Below are 27173 nucleotides of genomic sequence, written 5' to 3' on the forward strand. Positions count from 1 at the left end.
TACGAGGAACAAGACTCTGGACACCCACAGGGTTTTGATGGTGATAGCATCGAAGGGGCCGGCTACAGTCAGGAATACAATAAAGTGTTACAGCATTTGTGTTCAGTACATTCTTTCCTTTAATCGGTTAATTATTCACTGTTGCATTTGACACTTGGTCATCTTAATGGGTATGTTTTAGTCATTGCATTCAGGGGCTATACCCGTTATCTATGTATGAGGTTCTACATTTAGATCTCGTTACTTCCTGATTGAGTCACTGATTCGAAAAGCCCCACATGACAAGCGAGGGTGGGTCTATGGCTCTATGTTGAAACACTTTCTCACCATACACATATTTAATTGAAGATCAGATATTGTTACAAGGTAAAGACAATTTTAATAATTGTGTTAGTTTAGGATATACTGTAGGCAGTTTTTTTTGCTTAGAACTGTTACTGTATTTAGAATTGGGTGTGACTAATGATCTTTACTAATATTAAGGGATAGATTAGTGAAATATTTCTACCTAGTCACTGTTAAGGGATTTTTTTATGAATAATGACTCAATTATGTATACATTTAAATCAGAACTATGACTAAACAGAATACTACTATGTTACTGTATGGATGTATGAATCTTATTATAATCATAATACTGAATGTAATGTGTGTAGTTTTCATCCAGAATTAGAAGGACTGTCTGTTCCTTGTTAGAAACGAATGGAGCTATCGTCAGACTGGCAGAAATGCTGTGTTCCTTACAGGACATCCTGTCTCTCCACAGGGAGGGGAGAGACCTTGGGCTTGTAGTAGATTGTTTAACAGGTGGCAGGCAATGTGGGAAGGCTTGTGAACTATATTGCCATTGTATCGGAGAGAAGGAGAAGCAGCATTCAAAACGCTATGACGAAATGTGATATAAAGCAATGCACATTGTATTATGATCAGTACTCTCGAGAATAAACGCTATTGATTGATTTTGAGACGGGTCTCTGCCCATTTTATGCAAATAAGTATCTTACAAATTCTTAGAAATGGGCAGAGTGTTTTAATTGAATTGGTTGATGAACTTATAGGAATCAAATTCCTTTAACAGTCACAGCCATAGAAATCCCATAAAATTACTAGAGGGGTTATGTCAAAAACCCTCAGTTCCTGAATGTATGAAAATGGCAGTCGTGGTCAGGGAGAAATCCAAACCAGTCATTTCTGGCTTTTACTTTTTCAGGAAAATAAAAGCAAGGCATGAAATATATCAGAAATTGTGTAACATAATTATTGGTAATCTTCAATATTGTCATATACTTATGAGTACAGTATATATTGTTTTTATACACATTTTCTGTATAAATAGCCTCTAAAATGTAAATAGACCATCAAGGTCTCAATGTTCGTTTTCTTAGAAAGCTGTGTGTTAGATGATATGTTAGTAGTTGTTGCATTTCCCACTTGTTTAAGTCCTATCATCAACTGACTATATAGCTGTAGATTGACTGCATTGTTTCAATTGAATATTGGCATATTGGCAGTTAATTTAAAAAAAAATGTTGGAACCCTTCCACTTCAACTGACTGGCTAGTTTAAGTGGAATATGTTACGCGGAGTGGAACAGGGGAACCCAAGATCAGACTCAGACGAGGAGGCTGGAGCGAGAGGGGTTGGGACAGGGTAAGCAGGTCCGGAGGGGAATCCAAGGGAGTAGTAGAGTGGGGAATCCAGGACAGAGTCCAGACAGGGACCAGAGTCAGAGTGGGCAGAACTGTAGCGGAGAGGAAAACAGCTTCAGGCAAGGACACCAGGCACAACAGGACTTCCGGCGCTTGACTTCCGGCGCCGACAGAGATGGCCGCCTCGCTTCGCGTTCCTAGGAAACTATGCAGTTTTTGTTTTTTTACGTGTTATTTCTTACACTAGTACCCCAGGTCATCTTAGGTTTCTTTACATACAGCCGACAAGAACTACTGAATATAAGATCAGCGTCAACTCACCATCAGTACGACCAAGAATATGTTTTTCGCGATGCGGATCCTGAGTTCTGCCTTACAACCAGTGTAACCGAGTGGATCACATGCAGCGACCAAAAAAAAAAACGACTCAGAAAAAGAGGGAAACGAAGCGGTCTTCTGGTCAGACTCCGGAGACGGGCACATCGTGCACCACTCCCCAGCATTCTTCTTGCCAATGTCCAGTCTCTTGACAACAAGGTTGATGAAATCCGAGCAAGGGTAGCATTCCAGAGGGACATCAGAGACTGTAACGTTCTCTGCTTCATGGAAACATGGCTCACTGGAGAGACGCAATCCGAGCGGTGCAGCCAGCGGGTTTCTCCACGCATCGCGCCGACAGAAACAAACATCTCTCTGGTAAGAAGACGGGCGGGGGGGCGTATGCCTTATGGCCAACGTGACATGGTGTGATGAAGGAAACATACAGGAACTCAAATCCTTCTGTTCACCTGATTTAGAATTCCTCACAATCAAATGTAGACCGCATTATCTACCAAGAGAATTCTCTTCGATTATAATCACAGCTGTATATATCCCCCAAGCAGACACATCGATGGCTCTGAACGAACTTTATTTAACTCTCTGCAAACTGGAAACGATTTATCCGGAGGCTGCATTCATTGTAGCTGGGGATTTTAACAAGGCTAATCTGAAAACAAGACTCCCTAAATTTTATCAGCATATTGATTGCGCAACCAGGGGTGGAAAGACCCTGGATCATTGTTACTCTAACTTCCGCGACGCATATAAGGCCCTGCCCCGCCCCCTTTCGGAAAAGCTGACCACGACTCCATTTTGTTGATCCCTGCCTACAGACAGAAACTAAAACAAGAAGCTCCCACGCTGAGGTCTGTCCAACGCTGGTCCGACCAAGCTGACTCCACACTCCAAGACTGCTTCCATCACGTGGACTGGGAGATGTTTCGTACTGCGTCAGACAACAACATTGACGAATACGCTGATACGGTGTGCGAGTTCATTAGAACGTGCGTTGAAGATGTCGTTCCCATAGCAACGATTAAAACATTCCCTAACCAGAAACCATGGATTGATGGCAGCATTCGTGTGAAACTGAAGGCACGAACCACTGCTTTTAATCAGGGCAAGGTGTCTGGTAACATGACTGAATACAAACAGTGCAGCTATTCCCTCCGCAAGGCTATCAAACAAGCTAAGCGCCAGTACAGAGACAAAGTAGAATCTCAATTCAACGGCTCAGACACAAGAGGTATGTGGCAGGGTCTACAGTCAATCACGGACTACAGGAAGAAACCCAGCCCAGTCACGGACCAGGATGTCTTGCTCCCAGGCAGACTAAATAACTTTTTGCCCGCTTTGAGGACAATACAGTGCCACTGACACGGCCTGCAACGGAATCATGCGGTCTCTCCTTCACTGCAGCCGAAGTGAGTAAGACATTTAAACGTGTTAACCCTCGCAAGGCTGCAGGCCCAGACGGCATCCCCAGCCGCGCCCTCAGAGCATGCGCAGACCAGCTGGCCGGTGTGTTTACGGACATATTCAACCAATCCCTATACCAGTCTGCTGTTCCCACATGCTTCAAGAGGGCCACCATTGTTCCTGTTCCCAAGAAAGCTAAGGTAACTGAGCTAAACGACTACCGCCCGTAGCACTCACATCCGTCATCATGAAGTGCTTTGAGAGACTAGTCAAGGACCATATCACCTCCACCCTACCTGACACCCTTGACCCACTCCAATTTGCTTACCGCCCAAATAGGTCCACAGACGATGCAATCTCAACCACACTGCACACTGCCCTAACCCATCTGGACAAGAGGAATACCTATGTGAGAATGCTGTTCATCGACTACAGCTCGGCATTCAACACCATAGTACCCTCCAAGCTCGTCATCAAGCTCGAGACCCTGGGTCTCGACCCCGCCCTGTGCAACTGGGTACTGGACTTCCTGACGGGCCGCCCCAGGTGGTGAGGGTAGGCAACAACATCTCCTCCCCGCTGATCCTCAACACTGGGGCCCCACAAGGGTGCGTTCTGAGCCCCCTCCTGTACTCCCTGTTCACCCACGACTGCGTGGCCATGCACGCCTCCAACTCAATCATCAAGTTTGCGGACGACACAACAGTGGTAGGCTTGATCACCAACAACGACGAGACGGCCTACAGGGAGGAGGTGAGGGCCCTCGGAGTGTGGTGTCAGGAAAATAACCTCACACTCAACGTCAACAAAACTAAGGAGATGATTGTGGACTTCAGGAAACAGCAGAGGGAACACCCCCATCCACATCGATGGAACAGTAGTGGAGAGGGTAGCAAGTTTTAAGTTCCTCGGCATACACATCACAGACAAACTGAATTGGTCCACTCACACAGACAGCATCGTGAGGAAGGCGCAGCAGCGCCTCTTCAACCTCAGGAGGCTGAAGAAATTCGGCTTGTCACCAAAAGCACTCACAAACTTCTACAGATGCACAATCGAGAGCATCCTGGCGGGCTGTATCACCGCCTGGTATGGCAACTTGAAACCGCCCTCAACCGTAAGGCTCTCCAGAGGGTAGTGAGGTTCACCCCGCTGTCATCCAGAAGGCGAGGTCAGTACAGGTGCATCAAAGCTGGGACCGAGAGACTGAAAAACAGCTTCTATCTCAAGGCCATCAGACTGTTAAACAGCCACCACTAACATTGAGTGGCTACTGCCAACACACTGTCAATGACACTGACTCTACTCCAGCCACTTTAATCATGGGAATTGATGGGAAATTATGTAAATATATCACTAGCCACTTTAAACAATGCTACCTTATATAATGTTACTTACCCTACATTGTTCATCTCATATGCATACGTTGATACTGTACTCTATATCATCGACTGCATCCTTATGTAATACATGTATCACTAGCCACTTTAACTATGCCACTTGGTTTACATACTTATCTCATATGTATATACTGTACTCGATATCATCTACTGTATCTTGCCTATGCTGCTCTGTACCATCACTCATTCATATATCCTTATGTACATATTCTTTATCCCCTTACACTGTGTATAAGACAGTAGTTTTTTTGGAATTGTTAGTTAGATTACTTGCTCGTTATTACTGCATTGTCGGAACTAGAAGCACAAGCATTTCGCTACACTCGCATTAACATCTGCTAACCATGTGTATGTGACAAATAAAATTTGATTTGATAACAGGATCTAAATAGTAACAAACGGCTAGAACCGTAGACTGACTGAGCAGAGGTTACGATCTGGCAGCGTGGAAGTGGCAGGGGTGAGTATTTGTAGAAGTCTTGATTATGGAACAGGTTGCAGCTGGTGAGAATCTGCTCTGACTCCAGCACACCTGTCTCCGCCCACACAATCACACACAGAGAGAGGGAGAGGGAGGGAGAGAGTACTGGGGGAGTGTCAGCAGGTCAATGAGACACAGGATGAGCATTAGAGGGCGTGGCAGGAGCAGATGTAACAGAATAGTTATCATAGCACACTGGCTGACCATGGTTGACCAACTCCCTGACCAAAATGGCTGACCTTTTATAAGACCTTTCATGTCCATTCCAGGATTCTATCCCCAATTCTATGGTCACAGCACAGATCATGATACAGACTGTGAAAGACTATCACAAGTACATTGTTTGAATGAAATTGTGAATTGAAATGCATATTACAAACAGTTTGATTTAATCATGTGCTGTTAGTCATACTAACTGAGTGTGAGTAATATCCCCGACTAAAGTGAAAATGGTGGAATGGTACAGGATACAATTTTATAAGATTTAATACTAATTTCAAGAGATTTCACACTTAGCTTCTGAAAATCTTTGAGTTTGGCAATGTGGAAAGCAAAGTCAAAATACATATTGTAAAAGACATTACACTTTAGTGGGTTAAATCAATCAAAGATTATTGGTCACGTACACAGTTTAGCAGATGTTATAGCGTGTGCAGTGAAATGCTTATGTTACTAGCTCCTGACAATGCAGTAAAATGTCAAACAAGTAAAAAGAAATAATATTGAGAAATGTCATAAATAATCAAATTAATAACCCAATCAATATCTCAAGGCTTAAAAATCCATCTTTAACCTATATCAAACCCTTCAAATACACTGATTGAAGTGGATCTAACAAGCGATATCCATAAGGGATCATAGATTTCACCTAAAATGGTCAGTCTATGTCATAACAAAAAGAGCAGGTGTTCCTAATGTTTTGTACACTCAGTGTGTGTCTTATAAACTCAGCAAAAAAATACATGTCAACTGTTTTTTCCAACAGAAAACTTACCATGTGTAAATATTTGTATGAACATAACAAGATTCAACAATTGAGACATTAACTGAACAAGTTCCACACACATGTGACTAACACGGACTATAAAAGGAAACCAGCCCCGTCGTGGACCAGGATGTCTTGCTCCCAGACAGACGAAACAACTTCTTTGCTCGTTTTGAGGACAACACAGTGCCACTGACACGGCCCTCTACCAAAACCTGCGGGCTCTCCTTCACTGCAGCCGACGTGAGCAAAACATTTAAACGTGTCAACCCCCGCAAGGCTGCAGGGCCAGACGGCATCCCCAGCCACGTCCTCAGATCATGCGCAGACCAGCTGGCTGCTGTCCCCACATGCTTCAAGAGGGCCACCATTGTTCCTGTTCCCAAGAAAGCTAAGGTAACTGGGCTAAATGATTACCGTCCCGTAGCACTCACTTCCGTCATCATGAAGTGCTTTGAGAGACTAGTCAAGGACCATATCACCTCCACCCTACCTGATACCCTAGACCCACTCCAATTTGCTTACCGCCCCAATAGATCCACAGAAGACGCAATCGCAATCACACTGCACACTGCCCTAACCCATCTGGACAAGAGGAATACCTATGTGAGAATACTGTTCATCGACTACAGCTCAGCATTTAACACCATAGTACCCTCCAAACTCGTCATCAAGCTAGAGACCCTGGGTCTCGACCCCACCCTGTGCAACTGGGTCCTGGACTTCCTGACGGGCCGCCCCCAGGTGGTGAGGGTAGGTAACAACATCTCCACCCCGCTGATCCTCAACAATGGGTCCCCACAAGGGTGTGTTCTCAGCCCTATCCTGCACTCCCTGTTCACCCACGACTGCATGGTCATGCACGCCTCCAACTCAATCATCAAGTTTGCAGACGACACTAGAGTGGTAGGCTTGATTACCAACAACGACTAGACGGCCTACAGGGAGGAGGTGAGGTCCCTCGGAGTGTGGTGTCAGGAAAATAACCTCACATTCAACGTCAACAAAACGAAGGAGTTGATTGTGGACTTTAGGAAACAGCAGAGGCAGCACCCCATTATCCACATTGACGGGACAGTAGTGGATAAGGTAGAAAGTTTTAAGTTCCTCGACGTACACATCATGGACAAACTGAAATGGTCCACCCACACAGACAGCGTGGTGAAATCAAATCAAATCAAATCAAATCAAATTTTATTTGTCACATACACATGGTTAGCAGATGTTAATGCGAGTGTAGCGAAATGCTTGTGCTTCTAGTTCCGACAATGCAGTAATAACCAACAAGTAATCTAACTAACAATTCCAAAACTACTGTCTTATACACAGTGTAAGGGGATAAAGAATATGTACATAAGGATATATGAATGAGTGATGGTACAGAGCAGCATAGGCAAGATACAGTAGATGGTATCGAGTACAGTATATACATATGAGATGAGTATGTAAACAAAGTGGCATAGTTAAAGTGGCTAGTGATACATGTATTACATAAGGATACAGTCGATGATATAGAGTACAGTATATACGTATGCATATGAGATGAATAATGTAGGGTAAGTAACATTATATAAGGTAGCATTGTTTAAAGTGGCTAGTGATATATTTACATCATTTCCCATCAATTCCCATTATTAAAGTGGCTGGAGTTGAGTCAGTGTCAGTGTGTTGGCAGCAGCCACTCAATGTTAGTGGTGGCTGTTTAACAGTCTGATGGCCTTGAGATAGAAGCTGTTTTTCAGTCTCTTGGTCCCAGCTTTGATGCACCTGTACTGACCTCGCCTTCTGGATGATAGCGGGGTGAACAGGCAGTGGCTCAGGTGGTTGATGTCCTTGATGATCTTTATGGCCTTCCTGTAACATTGGGTGGTGTAGGTGTCCTGGAGGGCAGGTAGTTTGCCCCCGGTGATGCATTGTGCAGACCTCACTACCCTCTGGAGAGCCTTACGGTTGAGGGTGGAGCAGTTGCCTACCAGGCGGTGATACAGCCCGCCAGGATGCTCCGATTGTGCATCTGTAGAAGTTTGAGAGTGCTTTTGGTGACAAGCCGAATTTCTTCAGCCTCCTGAGGTTGAAGAGGCGCTGCTGCGCCTTCTTCACGATGCTGTCTGTGTGAGTGGACCAATTCAGTTTGTCTGTGATGTGTATGCCGAGGAACTTAAACTTGCTACCCTCTCCACTACTGTTCCATCGATGTGGATGGGGGGTGTTCCCTCTGCTGTTTCCTGAAGTCCACAATCATCTCCTTAGTTTTGTTGACGTTGAGTGTGAGGTTATTTTCCTGACACCACACTCCAAGGGCCCTCACCTCCTCCCTGTAGGCCGTCTCGTCATTGTTGGTAATCAAGCCTACCACTGTTGTGTCATCCGCAAACTTGATGATTGAGTTGGAGGCGTGCGTGGCCACGCAGTCGTGGGTGAACAGGGAGTACAGGAGAGGGCTCAGAACGCACCCTTGTGGGGCCCCAGTGTTGAGGATCAGCGGGGAGGAGATGTTGTTGCCTACCCTCGCCACCTGGGGGCGGCCCGTCAGGAAGTCCAGTACCCAGTTGCACAGGGCGGGGTCGAGACCCAGGGTCTCGAGCTTGATGACGAGCTTGGAGGGTACTATGGTGCTGAATGCCGAGCTGTAGTCAATGAACAGCATTCTCACATAGGTATTCCTCTTGTCCAGATGGGTTAGGGCAGTGTGCAGTGTAGTTGAGATTGCATCGTCTGTGGACCTATTTGGGCGGTAAGCAAATTGGAGTGGGTCTAGGGTGTCAGGTAGGGTGGAGGTGATATGGTCCTTGACTAGTCTCTCAAAGCACTTCATGATGACGGAAGTGAGTGCTACGGGCGGTAGTCTTTTAGCTCAGTTACCTTAGCTTTCTTGGGAACAGGAACAATGGTGGCCCTCTTGAAGCATGTGGGAACAGCAGACTGGTATAGGGATTGATTGAATATGTCCGTAAACACACCGGCCAGCTGGTCTGCGCATGCTCTGAGGGCGCGGCTGGGGATGCCGTCTGGGCCTGCAGCCTTGCGAGGGTTAACACGTTTAAATGTCTTACTCACCTCGGCTGCAGTGAAGGAGAGACCGCATGTTTTCGTTGCAGCCCGTGTCAGTGGCACTGTATTGTCCTCAAAGCGGGCAAAAAAGTTATTTAGTCTGCCTGGGAGCAGGACATCCTGGTCCGTGACTGGGCTGGATTTCTGCCTGTAGTCCGTGATTGACTGTAGACCCTGCCACATGCCTCTTGTGTCTGAGCCGTTGAATTGAGATTCTACTTGGTCTCTGTACTGACGCTTAGCTTGTTTGATAGCCTTGCGGAGGGAATAGCTGCACTATTTGTATTCGGTCATGTTACCAGACACCTTGCCCTGATTAAAAGCAGTGGTTCGCGCTTTCAGTTTCACGCGAATGCTGCCATCAATCCACAGTTTCTGGTTTAGGAATGTTTAATCGTTGCTATGGGAACGACATCTTCAACGCACGTTCTAATGAACTCGCACACCGAATCAGCGTATTCGTCAATATTGTTATCTGACGCAATACGAAACAGCGCCTTTTCAACCTCAGGAGGCTGAAGAAATTCGGCTTGTCACCAAAAGCACTCACAAACTTTTACAGATGCACAATCGAGAGCATCCCGTCGGGCTGTATCACCGCCTTGTACGGCAACTGCTCCACCCACAACCGTAAAGCTCTTCAGAGGGTAGTGAGGTCTGCACAACGCATCACCGGAGGCAAACTACATGCCCTCCAGGACACCTACACCACCCAATATCACAAGAATGCCAAAAAGATCATCAAGGACAACAACCACCCGAGCCACTGCCTGTTCACCCCGCTATCATCCAGAAGGCGAGGTCAGTACAGGTGCATTAATGCAGGGACTGAGAGACTGAAAAACAGCTTCTATCTCAAGGCCATCAGACTGTTAAACATCCATCAATAACATTGAGTGGCTGCTGCCAACATACTGACTCAACTCCAGCCACTTTAATAATGGAAATTGATGTAATAAATGTATCACTAGCCACTGTAAACAATGCCACTTCATATAATGTTTACATACCCTACATTAGTCATATCATATGTATATACTGTACACTATACCATACCATCCACTGCATCTTGCCTATGCCGTTCGGCCATCACTCATTCATATATTTATATATGTAAATATTCTTATTCATTCCTTTACACTTGTGTGTATAAGGTAATTGTTGTGGAATTGTTAGGTTAGATTACTCGTTGGATATTACTGCACTGTCGGAACTAGAAGCACAAGCATTTCGCTACACTCGCATTAACATCTGCTAACCATGTGTATGTGACAAATACAATTGTATTTTATTTTATTTGAACAGAAATGGAATAATGTGTCCCTGAACAAAGGGGGGGGGGGGTCAAAATCAAAAGTAACCATCAGTATCTGGTGTGGCCACCAGCTGCATTAAGTTCTACAGTGCATCTCCTCCTCATGGACTGCACCAGATTTGCAAGTTCTTGCTGTGAGATGTTACCCAACTCTTCCACCAAGGCACCTGCAAGTTCCCGGACATTTCTGGCAGGAATGGCCCTAGCCCTCACCCTTCGATCCAACAGGTCCCAGATGTGCTCAATGGGATTGAGATCCGGGCCCTTCGCTGGCCATGGCAGAACACTGACATTCCTGTCTTGCAGGAAATCACGCACAGAACGAGCAGCATGGCTGGTGGCATTGTCATGTTGGAGAGCCATGTCAGAATGAGCCTGCAGGAAGGGTACCACATGAGGGAGGAGGATGTCTTCCTTGTAACGCACAGCGTTGAGATTGCCTGCAATAACAACAAGCTCAGTCCGATGATGCTGTGACACACCGCACCAGACCATGATGGACCCTCCACCTCCAAATCGATCCCACTCCAGAGTACAGGCCTCGGTGTAACGCTCATTCCTTCAACGATAAACGCAAATCCGACCATCACTCCTGGTGAAACAAAACCACTGTATACAATGCATTCTGGATTTCACGTGATCGTCTGTCGGACCAAAGATGCTGTAACAAAATGAGGTGACTCAGCTTTCACTCATTTTGAGAACTTCATGAAGTGAATTGTGGGATGTGAACGATGGTAGACCCCTTCAACATGCATGCTATAAACAGACCAAACTCATCTTGTCTTTTATTATCTTTCGGGAAAAAAGCTTGGCTGAAACTAATTGTCTGATTACTTTCGATTTCGATTTCTAGAAAGTATTTAACTCAACGGTGAGCTCACCTGTGATGTGATTCATTAGACATAGCAATTGCTATTAGCTAATTCATATTGTAGTTTCTGTCAGCTGAGAGTTAGAAAATATGATTGCTTGTGTTGAGTCAATCTTTCCTCAGTTAGCGCTAGGACAAATGTAGCCTACATTTTTCCGGTTAAGATGATTGTGTTATGGTATAGATACTTCTGTGAATATCTTAACATTACATCCAAAAATAAACTGCTCACATTCTGGACATAACTTTGTAAGGACTGTGTTTGTGCAAAAAGTTTCTGAAAAAAGTGTGGCCAGCTCAAATGCTGATTGTTACGTCATTCGAAACTGGCCGTTCTAAATGAGCTTCGGGTGGGATGGGTGGGATGGTATGTGTGAAAGGGTTAATTGTTTATGGTTCATTGAACAAGCAGTTTAAACCCTTTATAATGACGATTTGTGACGTTATTTGGATTTTTAAGATTTATCTTTGAAAGACAGGGTGCTAAAAAGGGATGTTTCTTTTTTTGCTGAGTTTACATATAAAGTGGGTAAAACAACATGTAAACACTATTAATTAAAGTGACCATTGTTCAATGACTATATGTACATAGGGCAGCAGTACTGGGTGGTAGCCGGCTCGTGACAGTGTCTAAGGTTCAGGGCAGGGTACTGAGCAGAGGTCAGTTAACCCTCAAGGAATTAACTCGCCTCACCATCAGTCTGAGACGAAATATGGGGACTCCTGATGGCAAAAATAAAGACATCATTTTACATGTGAGATGGGAATTAGATGTGAAATTTACACATTAGTTCCCTTATTCTCTGAAGGAGGGTGGATATCTGACAAGAATGAGCAAGAATTGGCAAACTATGCAAGTAATTGATTTGGATTTTAGACATTACAAGTATCATATCCAATGTTAGCTTACTAGTGATAATAAAATGTTCCTTATACCTTTAGGTCCAGCACTGAGAAGAGGTGATGGGGATTGAAAAATTACCGTTGCGTTTTCTTATTCATTGCATTTGGCTTGGAGGTAGGCTACAAATATACATTCTGTATACAGTAATAAATATTGTATTTATTTATTTACTCATTTGCTGACAAGAAAATACAAACAATGTGATTACAGCAGTGGCAGTCGGTGCCGTTTATGAACATGGCCTTATTTCTATTACAGCATATTGGATGACTGTCATTCATATTCCATTCACCCAGCTCTATGTAATATCACTACACCTCTACATCACCAGTGAGATGAGCCCTCCCTCTCTCTCAAATTTTCCCTGTACCCATCATGAGGTTGCTACAACCTATCTGATGAAGGAACATTTACAACGAAGGTGCACAGGTTGACAGAATTTTGAGTAATCAAGGTGACAGACAGTGACATAGTCAGTACCACCTACCACACTCTTGCTTGGATATAGCTGATCTGGACTATAATCATTAGTCCAACAGTTGAAAATGAGTTTCTATTCGACCAATTCAGGTATGTTTATCCCCGTCAACAGAACTGGCGCAATGAATACACACCTGATCACACGCAAATACAGTTCACGGTCATAGCAGACGATGCAATCTCAACCACACTGCACACTGCCCTAACCCATCTGGACAAGAGGAATACCTATGTGAGAATGCTGTTCAGCTCGGCATTTAACACCATAGTGCCCTCCAAGCTCGTCATCAAGCTCGAGACCCTGGGTCTCGACCCCGCCCTGTGCAACTGGGTACTGGACTTCCTGACGGGCCGCCCCCAGGTGGTGAGGGTAGGCAACAACATCTCCACCCCGCTGATCCTCAACACTGGGGCCCCACAAGGGTGCGTTCTGAGCCCTCTCCTGTACTCCCTGTTCACCCACGACTGCGTGGCCACGCACGCCTCCAACTCAATCATCAAGTTTCGGACGACACAACAGTGGTAGGCTTGATTACCAACAACGACGAGACGGCCTACAGGGAGGAGGTGAGGGCCCTCGGAGTGTGGTGTCAGGAAAATAACCTCACACTCAACGTCAACAAAACTAAGGAGATGATTGTGGACTTCAGGAAACAGCAGAGGGAACACCCCCCTATCCACATCGATGGAACAGTAGTGGAGAGGGTTGTAAGTTTTAAGTTCCTCGGCGTACACATCACAGACAAACTGAATTGGTCCACTCACACAGACAGCATCGTGAAGAAGGCGCAGCAGCGCCTCTTCAACCTCAGGAGGCTGAAGAAATTCAGCTTGTCACCAAAAGCACTCACAAACTTCTACAGATGCACAATTGAGAGCATCCTGTCGGGCTGTATTACCGCCTGGTACGGCAACTGCTCCGCCCACAACCGTAAGGCTCTCCAGAGGGTAGTGAGGTCTGCACAACGCATCACCGGGGGCAAACTACCTGCCCTCCAGGACACCTACACCACCCGATGTCACAGGAAGGCCATAAAGATCATCAAGGACAACAACCACCCGAGCCACTGCCTGTTCACCCCGCTATCGTCCAGAAGGCGAGGTCAGTACAGGTGCATCAAAGCTGAGACTGAAAAACAGCTTCTATCTCAAGGCCATCAGACTGTTAAACAGCCACCACTAACATTGAGTGGCTCAACTCCAGCCACTTCACACTGACTCAACTCCAGCCACTTTAATAATGGGAATTGATGGGAAATGATGTAAATATATCACTAGCCACTTTAAACAATGCTACCTAATATAATGTTTACATACCCTACATTATTCATCTCATATGTATACGTATATACTGTACTCTATATCATCGACTGCATCCTTATGTAATACATGTAACGACTCTCTTCTATCTCCTCCTCTGACAAAGAGGTAGAACAAGGATCGGACCAAAATGCAGCGTGATGATGATTCATGATATATTTTAATGAAGGAAAACCTATACATACAGAAACTACAAAACTAACGAAATGAAATAATGAAAACCGAAACAGCCCCATCTGGTGCAAACACAAAGACAGGAACAATCACCCACAAACACACAGTGAAACCCAGGCTACCTAAATATGGTTCCCAATCAGAGACAACGAGAATCATCTGACTCTGATTGAGAACCTCAGGCAGCCATAGACTATGCTAGACACCCCTACTCAGCCACAATCCCAATACCTACTAAAACCCCCAATACCACAACACAACACAAAATAACCCCATGTCACACCCTGGCCTGACCAAATAATATACAAACACAAAATACTAAGACCAGGGCGTGACAATACATGTATCACTAGCCACTTTAACTATGCCACTTTGTTTACATACTCATCTCATATGTATATACTGCACTCAATACCATCTACTGTATCTTGCCTATGCCGCTCTGTACCATCACTCATTCATATATCTTATGTACATATTCTTTATCCCCTTACACTTGTGTCTATAAGGTAGTAGTTTTGGAATTGTTAGCTAGATTACTTGTTGGTTATTACTGCATTGTCGGAACTAGAAGCACAAGCATTTCGCTACACTCGCACTAACATCTGCTAACCATGTGTATGTGACAAATAAAATTTGATTTGATTTAGCAGCAACATACAAAAAGCTGGTTGTATGTATAATTCCGTCTCACATCCATCTACGTGCGCTCCTTCTCTCACATTTTCCCTTCGCTTGTGGACTTCATTGCAAAACACATCAGAGTACAGTGTGGAGTAGAGTGTACAGTTAGCAGCAAGCAGTTTATCAGTTACACAGGCGGGCCTTGGTGGCAATAAATTAATAAAACCAAAAGCTTACATTGACTGGCCATAGCCAGCTAGCTAACATGGCATCCCATTCTGTTTGAGACGGTTGTTTGAGTAGGCTAAACTAGCTAGCTGCATTCCATTCTTACACTCAAATTCCTTGACATGTGCCAACACCTCTTACTAACATTTTTCCATTTGCTATTTGAGTGTGGGGAGTTGATACCTCGTCATGGACTGCTGAGGTGCCCGACTCAGTCTCCGGCTTGGAGGGCTCATGCATCGTGATTCCCTGTTCATTCAACTACCCAGAACCAAAGATAAAGCCCTCTGAATTCACTGGCATCTGGTTCAAAGACACTTCTGAGGTTATCTACCACCCAGACAGCTCCAACGTCATCACAGACTACAGGGGTCGTACAGAGCTGGTAGGAAACCTCAGACAGAAGAACTGCTCTCTCAGAATCGACCCCCTCCATAGCAGTGACAAAGGACCCTTTACTTTCAGGATTGAAATCAAAGACTATAACAAGGCTTCATACAAATATGACAGAGTCTCCATTGCAGTGAGGGGTAAGTTCTCCAGGGAAAATAGACAATTACAGTATCCTATTTAACCTAAATTTAACATATTAGCTATAGCTTCTTGTTGATTATAATTGTAATGGTACAAAAAAGGACAGACCCAAGAATAAGTGCTATAACTGTTGTCATCTCTTTGTTGATTTTAGACTCTCCAGACCCCCTCTCTCTGTCAGTGATGGAGGTGGTGAAGGTGGGGGAGGAGGTATCTGCCTCCTGCTCTGTGTCTCACTCCTGCCCATCTGATCCCCCCCTCATCACCTGGAGCCACTCTGGAACACCCAGCATCCAATCACAGCAGCAGACCAAGGGCCAGTGGGAAGAGACATCAACCCTGACCTTTAGATCCAGCAACGCTGATAACAACCAGCCTCTAGTCTGCACAGCAGCATACAGGGGAGGGAAGAGAGTGAAAAGCTCCAAGACGCTAACTGTCAAATGTAAGTGGCCCAAATATGTGTATTAACAACACTGTTTGGAAGATTTTCACTTTCACAATATTTCTGTGACTATGAGAAATTAAACTTATTTGAAAAGGGAACTAAAACTTTGTCCGTACTTCCCTTTGGAAATTAAAATATATTGAAATCACGTGGTTGATCCACTGAATCTGTCCTAAGATGTTCATTACATAGTAATATCATTCTTACTAATGATGTTATTCCTAGATGCCCCAGTGGATGTGAAGGTTAAGGGAGTGTCCAGTGTGAAGGAGGGAGACTCTGTAGAGCTGAGATGCTCCAGTGACAGTAACCCTCCTGCCCACAGCTACCGTTGGCACAACAGCAGAGGACCTCTGCCCACCACTGGACCCACACTCACACTGGAGAATGTGACCAGACTCACTGAAGCCCTCTACTGCACTGCCATCAATACAGAGGGACAAGGCCAATCCAGCCCCCTGAAGCTCAAAGTAGAGTGTAAGTAGATCCAGAGTTAGTTGATTCATCCACATGTTGTCACTAAGGGGCATGTCATGTCTGTGTATATAATATTAAGACAATACTCTTTCGGATGTAGCACTACATGTTCAGTTAAAATCAAACTGTTCATCATTCTCATCCCAGACCCCCCTGAGATCAAAGTGGACTCTGCCTGCACTTCAGACATCTCTATGGTAACATGTCTGTGCATTGTGGATTCAGAGCCCCCCAGCACTGTGGAGTGGTCTCTTCCAGCAGGACACCTGCCCAGTACCAGGGTGGAGATGCATGGGTCAGTTACCATGGTTAGCCTACAGAGGGCACTAGGCTTCTCAGAGACCGTCCACTGCCATGCCAGCAACACACAGGGCAATGCCACCTTGTCCTTCACTGTGTCCACAAATGGTAAGGGAAACAGTTGGGGAAGTGTATCATTAATGAATTAATTAAACAAATAATTATTTATATCATAAGGAATAGTATAGGTACATTTAATACATCATATTTATTTGTTTTTGGACAGATAAGATGTTCATGCTGTACATTTCAATTCGCATTGCTGCATTAGTGGTGGTGGTAATACTAGTTCCCATGTCAGCTTGCCTATTGACTAAGAAGGTGTAAGTTACTATTTTATTTATTTTTGGATGGAGTTAAGTAGATTTTTTTTGATAGCTGTTTTGTTCTGTTTTGATAACTTGCCATTTTTCTCATCAGTGGGAGGAGTCATAGTGACCAGCCAGTAGCCAGTATACAGGACATGGATGCAGCCAAGTGTGCTTCCTCAGATCCCTCAACATCAAGGTATTTTTCTACAGGCTGTTCTATCTGTCATCTTAACCTACAATCCTTGCTGAGTTGCTAAAGCCCATTAGCCTACATTCACTCTTGTAGTGTCTTATCAAATGAAGAGAATGCATCTGAGAGTGGCCCTAACTCTATCCACAGGAAAGAGCAGAAAAACACCAGCAGTGAAATCCTCACAAACTACTACACCAACGATCAGCTATATGGCAACATGGAGGTACTGTATGAACTGTAGTGAATTACACCATGACATTCAGGGGGTCTCTATTGAGTGCACTCGCTTGCCCGTACATAATTTATTTAAATTAAAAATAAAGACGTAATTTAAACAGTAAAAGTGATTTATCTTTCACTGTGGCATGAACACAACCAGTCATTATATTTTCATCTGATTTTCAAACAAATCACTTCAAAAAGTAAGCGACCTCTGCATGTTGGTCTACTCCAAAATAATTATAGCATTCAAACTGTAGTCTCTAATTGGCAGTTTGATAAATGGAAATATACATCTCTTTCAAAACACCAAAACGTTATGCCAATGACATTCAGCGATTGCCATTGATAAGGCCTACATTAATTGAAAAACGGGATGGTCACCCTAACCTCAGTTGCGGACAGTGCCGTTTAAGATGAGGGAGGACGATTGTTTTATTTTTTTATGAGCATGGTCTTATTTCTATTACAGCGTATTGGATGACTGTCATTCATATTCCATTCACCCAGCTCAATGTAACATCGATAGGTTTAGGCTACTACATGATATACAAATTTCCCTATTCCCATCATGAGATTGCTACAACCTAGCCTATGAACGAAGGTTTACAACGTAGTTGCACAGGTCGAGAGAAAAATGTGAGTAATCAAGTTGACAGACATTGACACATGCAATACCGCCTTGCACACTTGCTTGTATCTAGCTGATCTGGGGTATAATCATTAGTCCAACAGTTGCAAATTAGTGTTTCTATTGGACAAATTCAGGTATGTTTATTCCTGTTTCATTCCATTTGCTTCCATTTAGGAAATGTTTTTCAACATTATGGACAGAATGAGTACACCCCTGATCACAGGTGTATTCACAGTTCACTTTCATGGCAGCCAAATACAAACAGCATGATCATTTGCTCATTATATAATTCCTTCTTGCATCTAAGCACTCTCCTCCTCTCACCCTTTACATTCGCTTGTGGACTTCAATGCACAATACAACAGCTGTGTGTGACCAGGTGAAAAAACCTTTCCAAGCCAAACCTTGATACCATAACCGCTACACACAGCCAACATCATTGTCATCATATTAGCTAACATCATAGTCAACATAGCTAACATTAGCTACTCGAACTAACATGTTAATAAACCCGCTACAATCATGCAGTACAGTGTAAAGCAAGCAGTTTGGCAGTTACACCGTTGGGCCCCGGTGGCAATAAATTAATAAAACCAAAAGCTTACATTGACTTGGAAGAGTTCTAGTGTTGGATAGCCATAGCCAGCTGGCTAACATAGCATCCCTCTCTGTTTGAGCCAGGTGTAGGCTAAACTAGCTAGCTGCATTCACTAGCTAGGTAAGTGAAAGTGGAAAAAAAATACAATGAAATATAGTTCGCTCGCTCTCTCTATTTCATTTTTGAAGAAATTAATTTGTTAAGAACTGGTCAACTATTATCTTTTTCTCTCTTTGAGTCAACTACTCACCACATTTTGTGCACTGCAGTGCTAGCTAGCTAGCTGTAACTTATGCTTTCAGTACTAGATTCATTCTCTGATCCTTTGATTGGTGGACAACTGTTATGAGAATTCTGTTATCCTGCTCATTAACCAATTCAATTATAGTACTCTCAGTCTGTTATAGCAGGATTTGTAAGATACTGATAGAAATGAAAACAGACAGAGGCCCAGTCTACCAAAGTTAAATGTTTATTCACGGAACGTTCTGACGTGCACAGTACAAAGATCTTCAATTTATAGTGACACACATACTTCCACACAAACCATCAAATCCGCCCGCCAATAGAGATTAGGGGAGTCTGTGAGAATAGTGTCTTACTGCCCTCCCCTAAGATAAGGAGAGACCTGGGACTGGGAAGTTCTCAGTGTCCGAAGCCAAGGTCGGCCCCGAATCTGGCTCAGACAGACAGTCTGTTATCAAAATACTAGACACATTGTCCCCAAAACATTGATTCTGATTAAGAACTACACTCCAGTATGTATTATTCCACCGACTAAAACCACACACGTATTATAATAATCTAAATGATTCAAATCAATTTCATACAATCACATGGTTTCAGACTTATAGTTTCAGGAGTGTAATATTCCAATAATTTATTAAAACACATGGCTTCAGACTTATGGTTTCAGGACTGTAATATTCTAATAATTTATTAAAACACATTTCCTTATCAACAACATGCCAGTTCATACTACAAGAGCTCTGATAGATTGGAGGACATTCTCCAGAAGTTGTCATAATTACTGTGTAAGTCTATGGAAGGGGGTGAGAACCATGCGCCTCTTAGGTTTTTAATGTACCCAGAGGCGGACGGAAACTAGCTGTCCTCCGGCTACACCATTGTTCTCCCCTGGCGAGTGCTGTTGAGGCTACTGTATACCTTCACAGAATTTTTTTTTTTTTAAATAAATGATTTGGTGACGTGGATATATTTACTATAGTCGTAGCTATTATTTTTTCACAACTTTATTTTATGAAATTCACCGAGGAGGATCGTCCTCCCCTTCCTCCTCTGAGGAGCTTCCACTGTCTAACATACAAAGTCAATTGTCACGTTCGTCGTAACGAGGAGACCAAGGCGCAGCGTGATTGGAATACATTATTTTATTAAAACGAAGAACACTTCAACAAACCGACCGTGACACTATAAACAACTAGTGCTGACATGCAACTACACATAGACAATAACCCACAAAACCAAAATGGAAAATGGCAAGCTAAATAGGATCCCCAATCAGAGACAACGATAAACAGCTGTCTCTGATTGGGAACCAATTCAGGCCACCATAGACCTACATTTACCTAGACAATACCAAAACCCCATAGATATACAAAAAAACCTAGACAAGACAAAAAACACACATACCATCCTCGTCACACCCTGACCTAACCGAAATGATAAAGAAAACAAAGATAACTAAGGTCAGGGCGTGACATCAATTTACTAGACTAGGTTACAATGTGTATTACCATGAACTTCAAATAGGCCTACCGGTAGCCAGTGAGGTAATGGTAAAAAACATACGTGGGTAAACTCTGATTGCCGGTCGGGGTAAAAAAAATGTTAACACTCCCTATACTTTAAATGAATTTCTCTGAAAAAGGTGGGTAAACGGCATTTACTTGTGTAGCCTACCCTCCCAGTCTCTCAGTCGAGAATATTTTACACACATATTCAAACACAAGCAGAACAGGTGGCCTTCATACAATACAATTGAATCAAAACATGTTTTACACCCTAGTTCATGAGTTGTCTATAATTCATGAGTTAATGCTTGGAGTTTTGAATTAGAACATTGAACTTAAACCCTGTACAAATCTGGGAAAATGCACTGTAAGTGTAACTATGCATTCAAAACATTTCATTATGTCGTGAAAATACTTTAAGGGCACACAAATCCAAAATAATGTTTGTCCTATGCCATTGCAAAATCGAATGCTTCTAACCGAACGTTAACCTCTTCCAACTGAAAGAGTCACCTTATAGGCCTACTGTCATTAAAGTATAGCCTACTTGTTGGATGGATTTGATGTGAATTGGTGTCTAACTGTAGGCTAGTTGTCTAGTGATATTGTCAACCATCATCAGCTGATCCAGGAAACTGTCACGAGAATTTTCTATCCCAATGATAGTAACTGACAACCAATATCTCTGACCAGTCCCAGAGGTTTGTTACACCATGGGTATAATAATAATTAGTCTAATACTCAGCTTATATAAAAGGTTAGTACAGATTATTCAGAGAACGTTCTAAAGTCAAGAATACAAAGACATCCATTTTATAGCTGTGCACATACTTCCACACAAACACTAAATACAGTGGGGCAAAAAAGTATTTAGTCAGCCACCAATTGTGCAAGTTCTCCCACTTAAAAAGATGAGAGAGGCCTGTAATTTTGATCATAGGTACACTTCAACTATGACAGACAAAATTAGGAAAAAAATCCAGAAAATCACATTGTAGGATTTTTAATGAATTTATTTGCAAATTATGGTGGAAAATAAGTATTTGGTCAATAACAAAAGTTTATCTCAATACTTTGTTATGCACTACAATGTGATTTTCTGGATTTCTTTTTCTCATTTTGTCTTACAAACTTCTTCCATTTTCTAATAATTGCGCCAACAGTTGTTGCCTTCTCACCAAGCTGCTTGCCTATTGTCCTGTAGCCCATCCCAGCCTTGTGCAGGTCTACAATTTTATCCCTGATGTCCTTACACAGCTCTCTGGTCTTGGCTATTGTGGAGAGGATGGAGTCTGTTTGATTGAGTGTGTGGACAGGTGTCTTTTATACAGGTAACGAGTTCAAACAGGTGCAGTTAATACAGGTAATGAGTGGAGAACAGGGGGGCTTCTTAAAGAAAAACGAACAGGTCTGTGAGAGCCGGATTCTTACTGGTTGCTTGGATGATCAAATACTTATGTCATGCAATAAAATGCAAATTAATTACTTAAAAATCATACAATGTGATTTTCTGGATTTTGGTTTTAGATTCCGTCTCTCACAGTTGAAGTGTACCTATGATTAAAAAAATTACAGACCTCTACATGCTTTGTTAGTAGGGAAACCTGCAAAATCGTCTGTGTATCAAATACTTGTTCTCCCCACTGTATAAACCAGCGCGCACCTGAAAAACAAAGCAATGAGTACTTTAAACAGCTGACTGACAAAAGCAAACTATGATAAATCAACGGATAAATCTAATGCATTGGAATAAAGGCTATTTTTAACAAGGACACATGGCAAACAAATTGTGAAAATTAGGAAATACAAAGGAAAATCTATGCGCAAAGGAGCTCATTTTAGGCCAAAATTCAGCACTAGTGGGTGGACAGTGATGCCACATAGTAATAAATGGTTTAAACCATGACAGAGAGGTGGGGGGGTTCGTTTCATTTGGAAGCTTTTATTTGCATATTTACCACCGTAAAACATACTTTTCACTACATTTCAAACAAATGGGAGAATGGTTAAATTAGCATTTATTAGAGACCCCCTCAAAGTTGGACTTTTGTTGCATTTAGGGGAGCTAATGTCTCATTCAGGGGAGCTGAGCCTCCCCTGGCTCCCCCGTAATTCACACCTTGACTGTAGGCCTACTGCATATGTTAACAGCTACTGTAGAGATCTGAGAAGAACTTTGCTCTAAATACGAAGGATTAAGATAAAAATAGAGGTATTGTTGTTGATGATGATGATGATATCTTTGATCTGGTTTCCTGTAGGCTGAAGAAGATCGCGACCCATGCGAATGTGTTGGTGGAGACGATGCAATCTATGGTAACATTTGAACACAACAGGAAGCATGTGGGAGTCAGCTGGCTCAGAGGCCATTGTACTTAGTCTGTCAAAAGCTCCAGTAAAATATTGACATTTTAACCCAATGTAGCACAGCAGCCGACTGCTTATTTGTTAGCTTTATTGTTCTTATGGCTAAAGAATATAGTACGATTGTAAAGTAAAGTACCTTGAACATTTTCTCCAGATCAGATTGAATATGAACATGTGTAAATGTTCAACAACAACAGTGATCAAATGAAAAATATCTGTGTTTCATTGCATTTTAATATAGTCTGTAATGTTTGTTTCTGAATATCCCAATCTACTAGCGAGTTATTTTTCATCCTTTATGTTCTTGCTGACCCACATTGATCTAATGTGTGGGAAAAACAAACATCTATTGTTATCATAAATCAACTTCAAGTACTCAAAGAATGTAAATGTCAAGCAGAAGTAATTGTTAGTCACCAATGAGCTGCTGTCTCCACTTGTCTTCCTCTTCTCAGGGGTCTTCACTGGTTATCACAGCCACAAAGTCATAAACCCCACCTATATCTACAAATTATCTCATTCAAATCTGCTTTTAAACCCAACTCTAACCTTAAATTAAAAACAAAACACATTTTTGTTTTCATAGATTATAAGGATATAGTCCGTTGACGTTGTGGCTGTGTTATCTAGTTGAAACTCTTCACAGGTCGTCGTGGCCTCTGTAAATCAACACATCTCCTCCTGTTGGTTCATAGAAGGTATTACATCATATGTTTATGTGAAATGGATTGAGGATTGATGAGCAAGAGAAGTAGAGGACTAAAATGTGAACAAACGTAATTAATGCACCACCAGTTCTGTCTGGTCTGCTCTAGATTCACATCAAAGATTATCATGACAATTTTGTTGTAGATTTGGATCACAATAAATGGTGTTGCAGTAAAAGCCCATCTAGAGAATCTATCCCAAAGTGATCCCCTATAAAGTTATATGGGGTCAGGGTCAGTCAACATGTTTTTCTACTTGCACGAACATGCGCACACACACGCACACAGAAATCAGAACCATGGACAGCCACATCATATTCTTCCCCCGTGATTTTACCCACACCTGACAGCAATGTCTTTAGGTCAGGACTTACTATACACTTGTCTTTACTCTCTTTAAATAAATACATTTTGCAGTATTAAAATTATATTTTACACACTGTCAATTTTGTTTCCCCTCATTTATTTGAGTTGGAATTTCCCAAACTGCACATGGAAGTCAGGCTTTCCTCTTGATCATATGACTACAGTACCCAGAATATGAATATATCAGATATGTTACATAGACAGAACATGAGAGGGAGCAAGGATTGGTGTGAAACTAGTAGGCCTACACAAGGCCTTTGGTCTGATTCTCTACTGTTCTCTCCTTAGAGTGTACTCTCTCACTCCCCAAGAATACATAGAATAATGAAGACACATCCTGTGCAGGCTAATACATGCAACACATAGCCACTGAGAGATGAAAATAGGACACCCACAGGGGTTTTGATGGTGATAGCATCGAAGGAGCAGGCTACATTCAGTAATAAAATAAAGTGTTACAGCATTTGTGTTCAGCACATTCTTTGCTTGTAATCTGTTAATTATTCACTGTAACATTTGATACTTTATTATCTTAATGGTAATGATTAGTTGATGCATGCAGGCACTATAACCACTATTTACTGTATGTATGAAGTCCTACAGCTACCCCACTTGTTACTTCCTGACTGAGTCACTGCTCAACTTGATTAGAAAAGCCATACATGACAAGCGAGGGTGGGGCGATCTATGTTGCACCAACACTTTCTCACCATACACATGTCTACTGGAAGACCAGTCATTTTTATAAGGTAAAGACAATTTTAATAATTGTGTTAGTTTAGGATATACTGTGTGCAGCATTTTTGCTTGGAACTGTTACTGTATTTAGAATTGGGCATGACTAATGATCTTTATCAATATTAAGGGTTGATTAGTGAAATATGTCTACCTAGTCGAAGCCATAGAGATCCTATTAAATTACTAGAGTGGCTATGTTATAAACCCTCAAATTTCCCGAATGTATGAAAATGCCAGCCATTGTTGACAGGGAGAATTCCAAACCAGTCTAATTGGAATGAGTAGCAGTAGAGGCATAGGTGATGCATTTCCTGCTTTTACTTATGCAGGGAAATAATAGTAAGGCATGTGATGTATCACTTGGTGATTTTAGCAAGTACATATTGGTTGGGCAAAAAAACAAAAACATTTGGGAGATGAATGCCAGCAAAGCCACTACACAACACAATACTAAACAATACATTAATTGCACTATAACAATGACAAACAGTGCCCACAAACTGGGCCTACAAAAAGCTGTCCCAACAGCAGAGTCCCAAAAGCAGTTCCAACACCTTACCACAGCTACACTTGGCTGTCAGCAGAGCCTTGTCTGTCAGCGAAGCAGTTTGGCTTTGTAGTTATGTTACCTGATGAAATTGCTGTCAATATGATATTTTTGCCATCGAATGCACATTCAAATGTTATAAATCAACACTGCAGAGCTCTCCCTGTCCTCTGCCGTGCCCTGATTGTAATACTGCTGGTTATATCTGGAAATGTGCATGTACCACCTGGCCTCTCTCCAGTTGCTAGCCCCAATTCTGATTTGTGCTCTGATATCTGCTTCACTGATTTCCGCTCTCGTAAAAGCCTGGGTTTTCTGCAGGTTAACACTTGAAGCTTATTACCTAAAATGTATCAATTGAAAGTGTTGGTTCACAGCTCCAATCCAGATGTGTTGGTCATTACTGAGACGTGGTTAAGAAGGAGTGTTTTGAACACTGATGTTAACCTGTCTGGTTATAACCTTTTTTGGCAAGACAGATCTTTCAAAAGGTGGTGGAGTGGCAATCTTTACCAAGGAACACCTTCAGTCATTGGTTGTCTCCACCTGGTATGTCCCCAAACAATTTGATTTGCTGGTTTTATGCATTAAAGTTTGAAATAACTCTTTGTTGACTATTGCTGGGTGTTATCGGCCACCATCAGCACCGGCCTGTACCCTAAATGCACTAAGCGCTCTCCTGGCCCCTTACACTAAGTCTGAATTTGTCCTGCTAGGGGACTTAAACTGGGACATGCTTAAACCACCTGACCAAGTCCTAAAGCAATGGGACTCCCTAAATATTTCTCAGAATATTACCAATCCCACAAGATATGACTCCAAAAACCCAGAAAAGGCTACTCTCCTAGATGTTATCCTTACAAATTATCCTGAAAGGTATCAGTCTGGTGTTTTCTGGAATGACCTTAGTGATCACTGTTTTACAGCCTGTGTTCGTAATGGCTGCTCAGTGAAACGACCTGTCCTGATTTGTCATAGACGCTTGCTAAAATGTTTCAATGAGCAAGCCTTCCTTCATGACCTGGTCTCTGTAAATTGGTATTGAATCAGCTTTGATGCTTTTTCCCTCTTTTTAAAAATATTTTCAGTGGTATTGTTAATAAATACTTGCCCATAAAGAAAATAAGAATTAAAAACCATTTCCCTGGTTTGACCGTGATCTGGCAGAGTTGTCTCCAGCTCAAGAATTCCATTTGGCAAATCGCTCGGCACATGCATACTCAGGCTGACTGGCTCTCGTTCAGGCAAATTAGAAATAAGTGTACTGAGGCTATCCGGAAGGCCAAAGTTAGCTTCAAAGTTTCTCCCTGCAGGCGGTTACTGAGTTAGAGGTTCTAAAGGAGCTCCTTAAACTTGACTCCCCAAAAAACTGTTGGTCAGATGGTTTAGACATTTTCTTCTTTAAGGTTGCTGCCCCTGTCATCGCCAAGCCTGTCTCTGACCTTTTTAACCTGTCTCTCCTCTATGGGGAGGTTCCCATTGCTTCAAAAGCAGCCACGGTGGTTCCTTTATTTAAAGGGGGAGATCAAGCTGATCCTAACTGTTATAGGCCCAATTCTATTTTGCCCCGTTTATCAAAAGTGTTGTAAAACTTGTCAATAATCAACTGACTGGCTTTCTTGATGTTGTGGCAAAGAAGGGGGTCAAGTGATAAATGGCAGATATGTGAGAGCAGAACTAATAAACGGGCTCTGCCCTCTCACTAAAATGGCCACCCGGATCAGAACTACAGATCACAAAAAGAACGCCTGCCAA

The 27173-nt window shown here is 42.7% G+C and overlaps 1 protein-coding gene across 2 annotated transcripts; it reads left to right on the plus strand.

The window, feature by feature from the left end:
• The first annotated feature begins 258 nt into the window (after positions 1 to 258).
• Positions 259 to 24213, plus strand: LOC112222752 (B-cell receptor CD22-like). Of its 2 annotated transcripts, XM_024385488.2 has the most exons (10): positions 259 to 366; positions 12438 to 12513; positions 15393 to 15755; positions 15914 to 16204; positions 16433 to 16684; positions 16832 to 17092; positions 17211 to 17307; positions 17405 to 17491; positions 17636 to 17711; positions 22955 to 24213. In XM_024385488.2, exons 2-10 carry the CDS (start codon positions 12459 to 12461, stop codon positions 23018 to 23020), a joined length of 1548 nt encoding a protein of 515 aa, XP_024241256.1. In that variant the 5' UTR covers positions 259 to 366; positions 12438 to 12458; the 3' UTR covers positions 23021 to 24213. The 2 variants fall into 2 exon arrangements, 1 of the variants encoding a protein (XP_024241256.1); XR_002949187.2 differs by lacking the exons at positions 17211 to 17307; positions 22955 to 24213 and having other exon boundaries at positions 292 to 366; positions 17636 to 17712.
• The last annotated feature ends 2960 nt before the right edge of the window (positions 24214 to 27173 follow it).

This window comes from Oncorhynchus tshawytscha, linkage group LG23, assembly GCF_018296145.1.
Source record: "Oncorhynchus tshawytscha isolate Ot180627B linkage group LG23, Otsh_v2.0, whole genome shotgun sequence".
Lineage (NCBI taxonomy): Eukaryota > Metazoa > Chordata > Actinopteri > Salmoniformes > Salmonidae > Oncorhynchus > Oncorhynchus tshawytscha.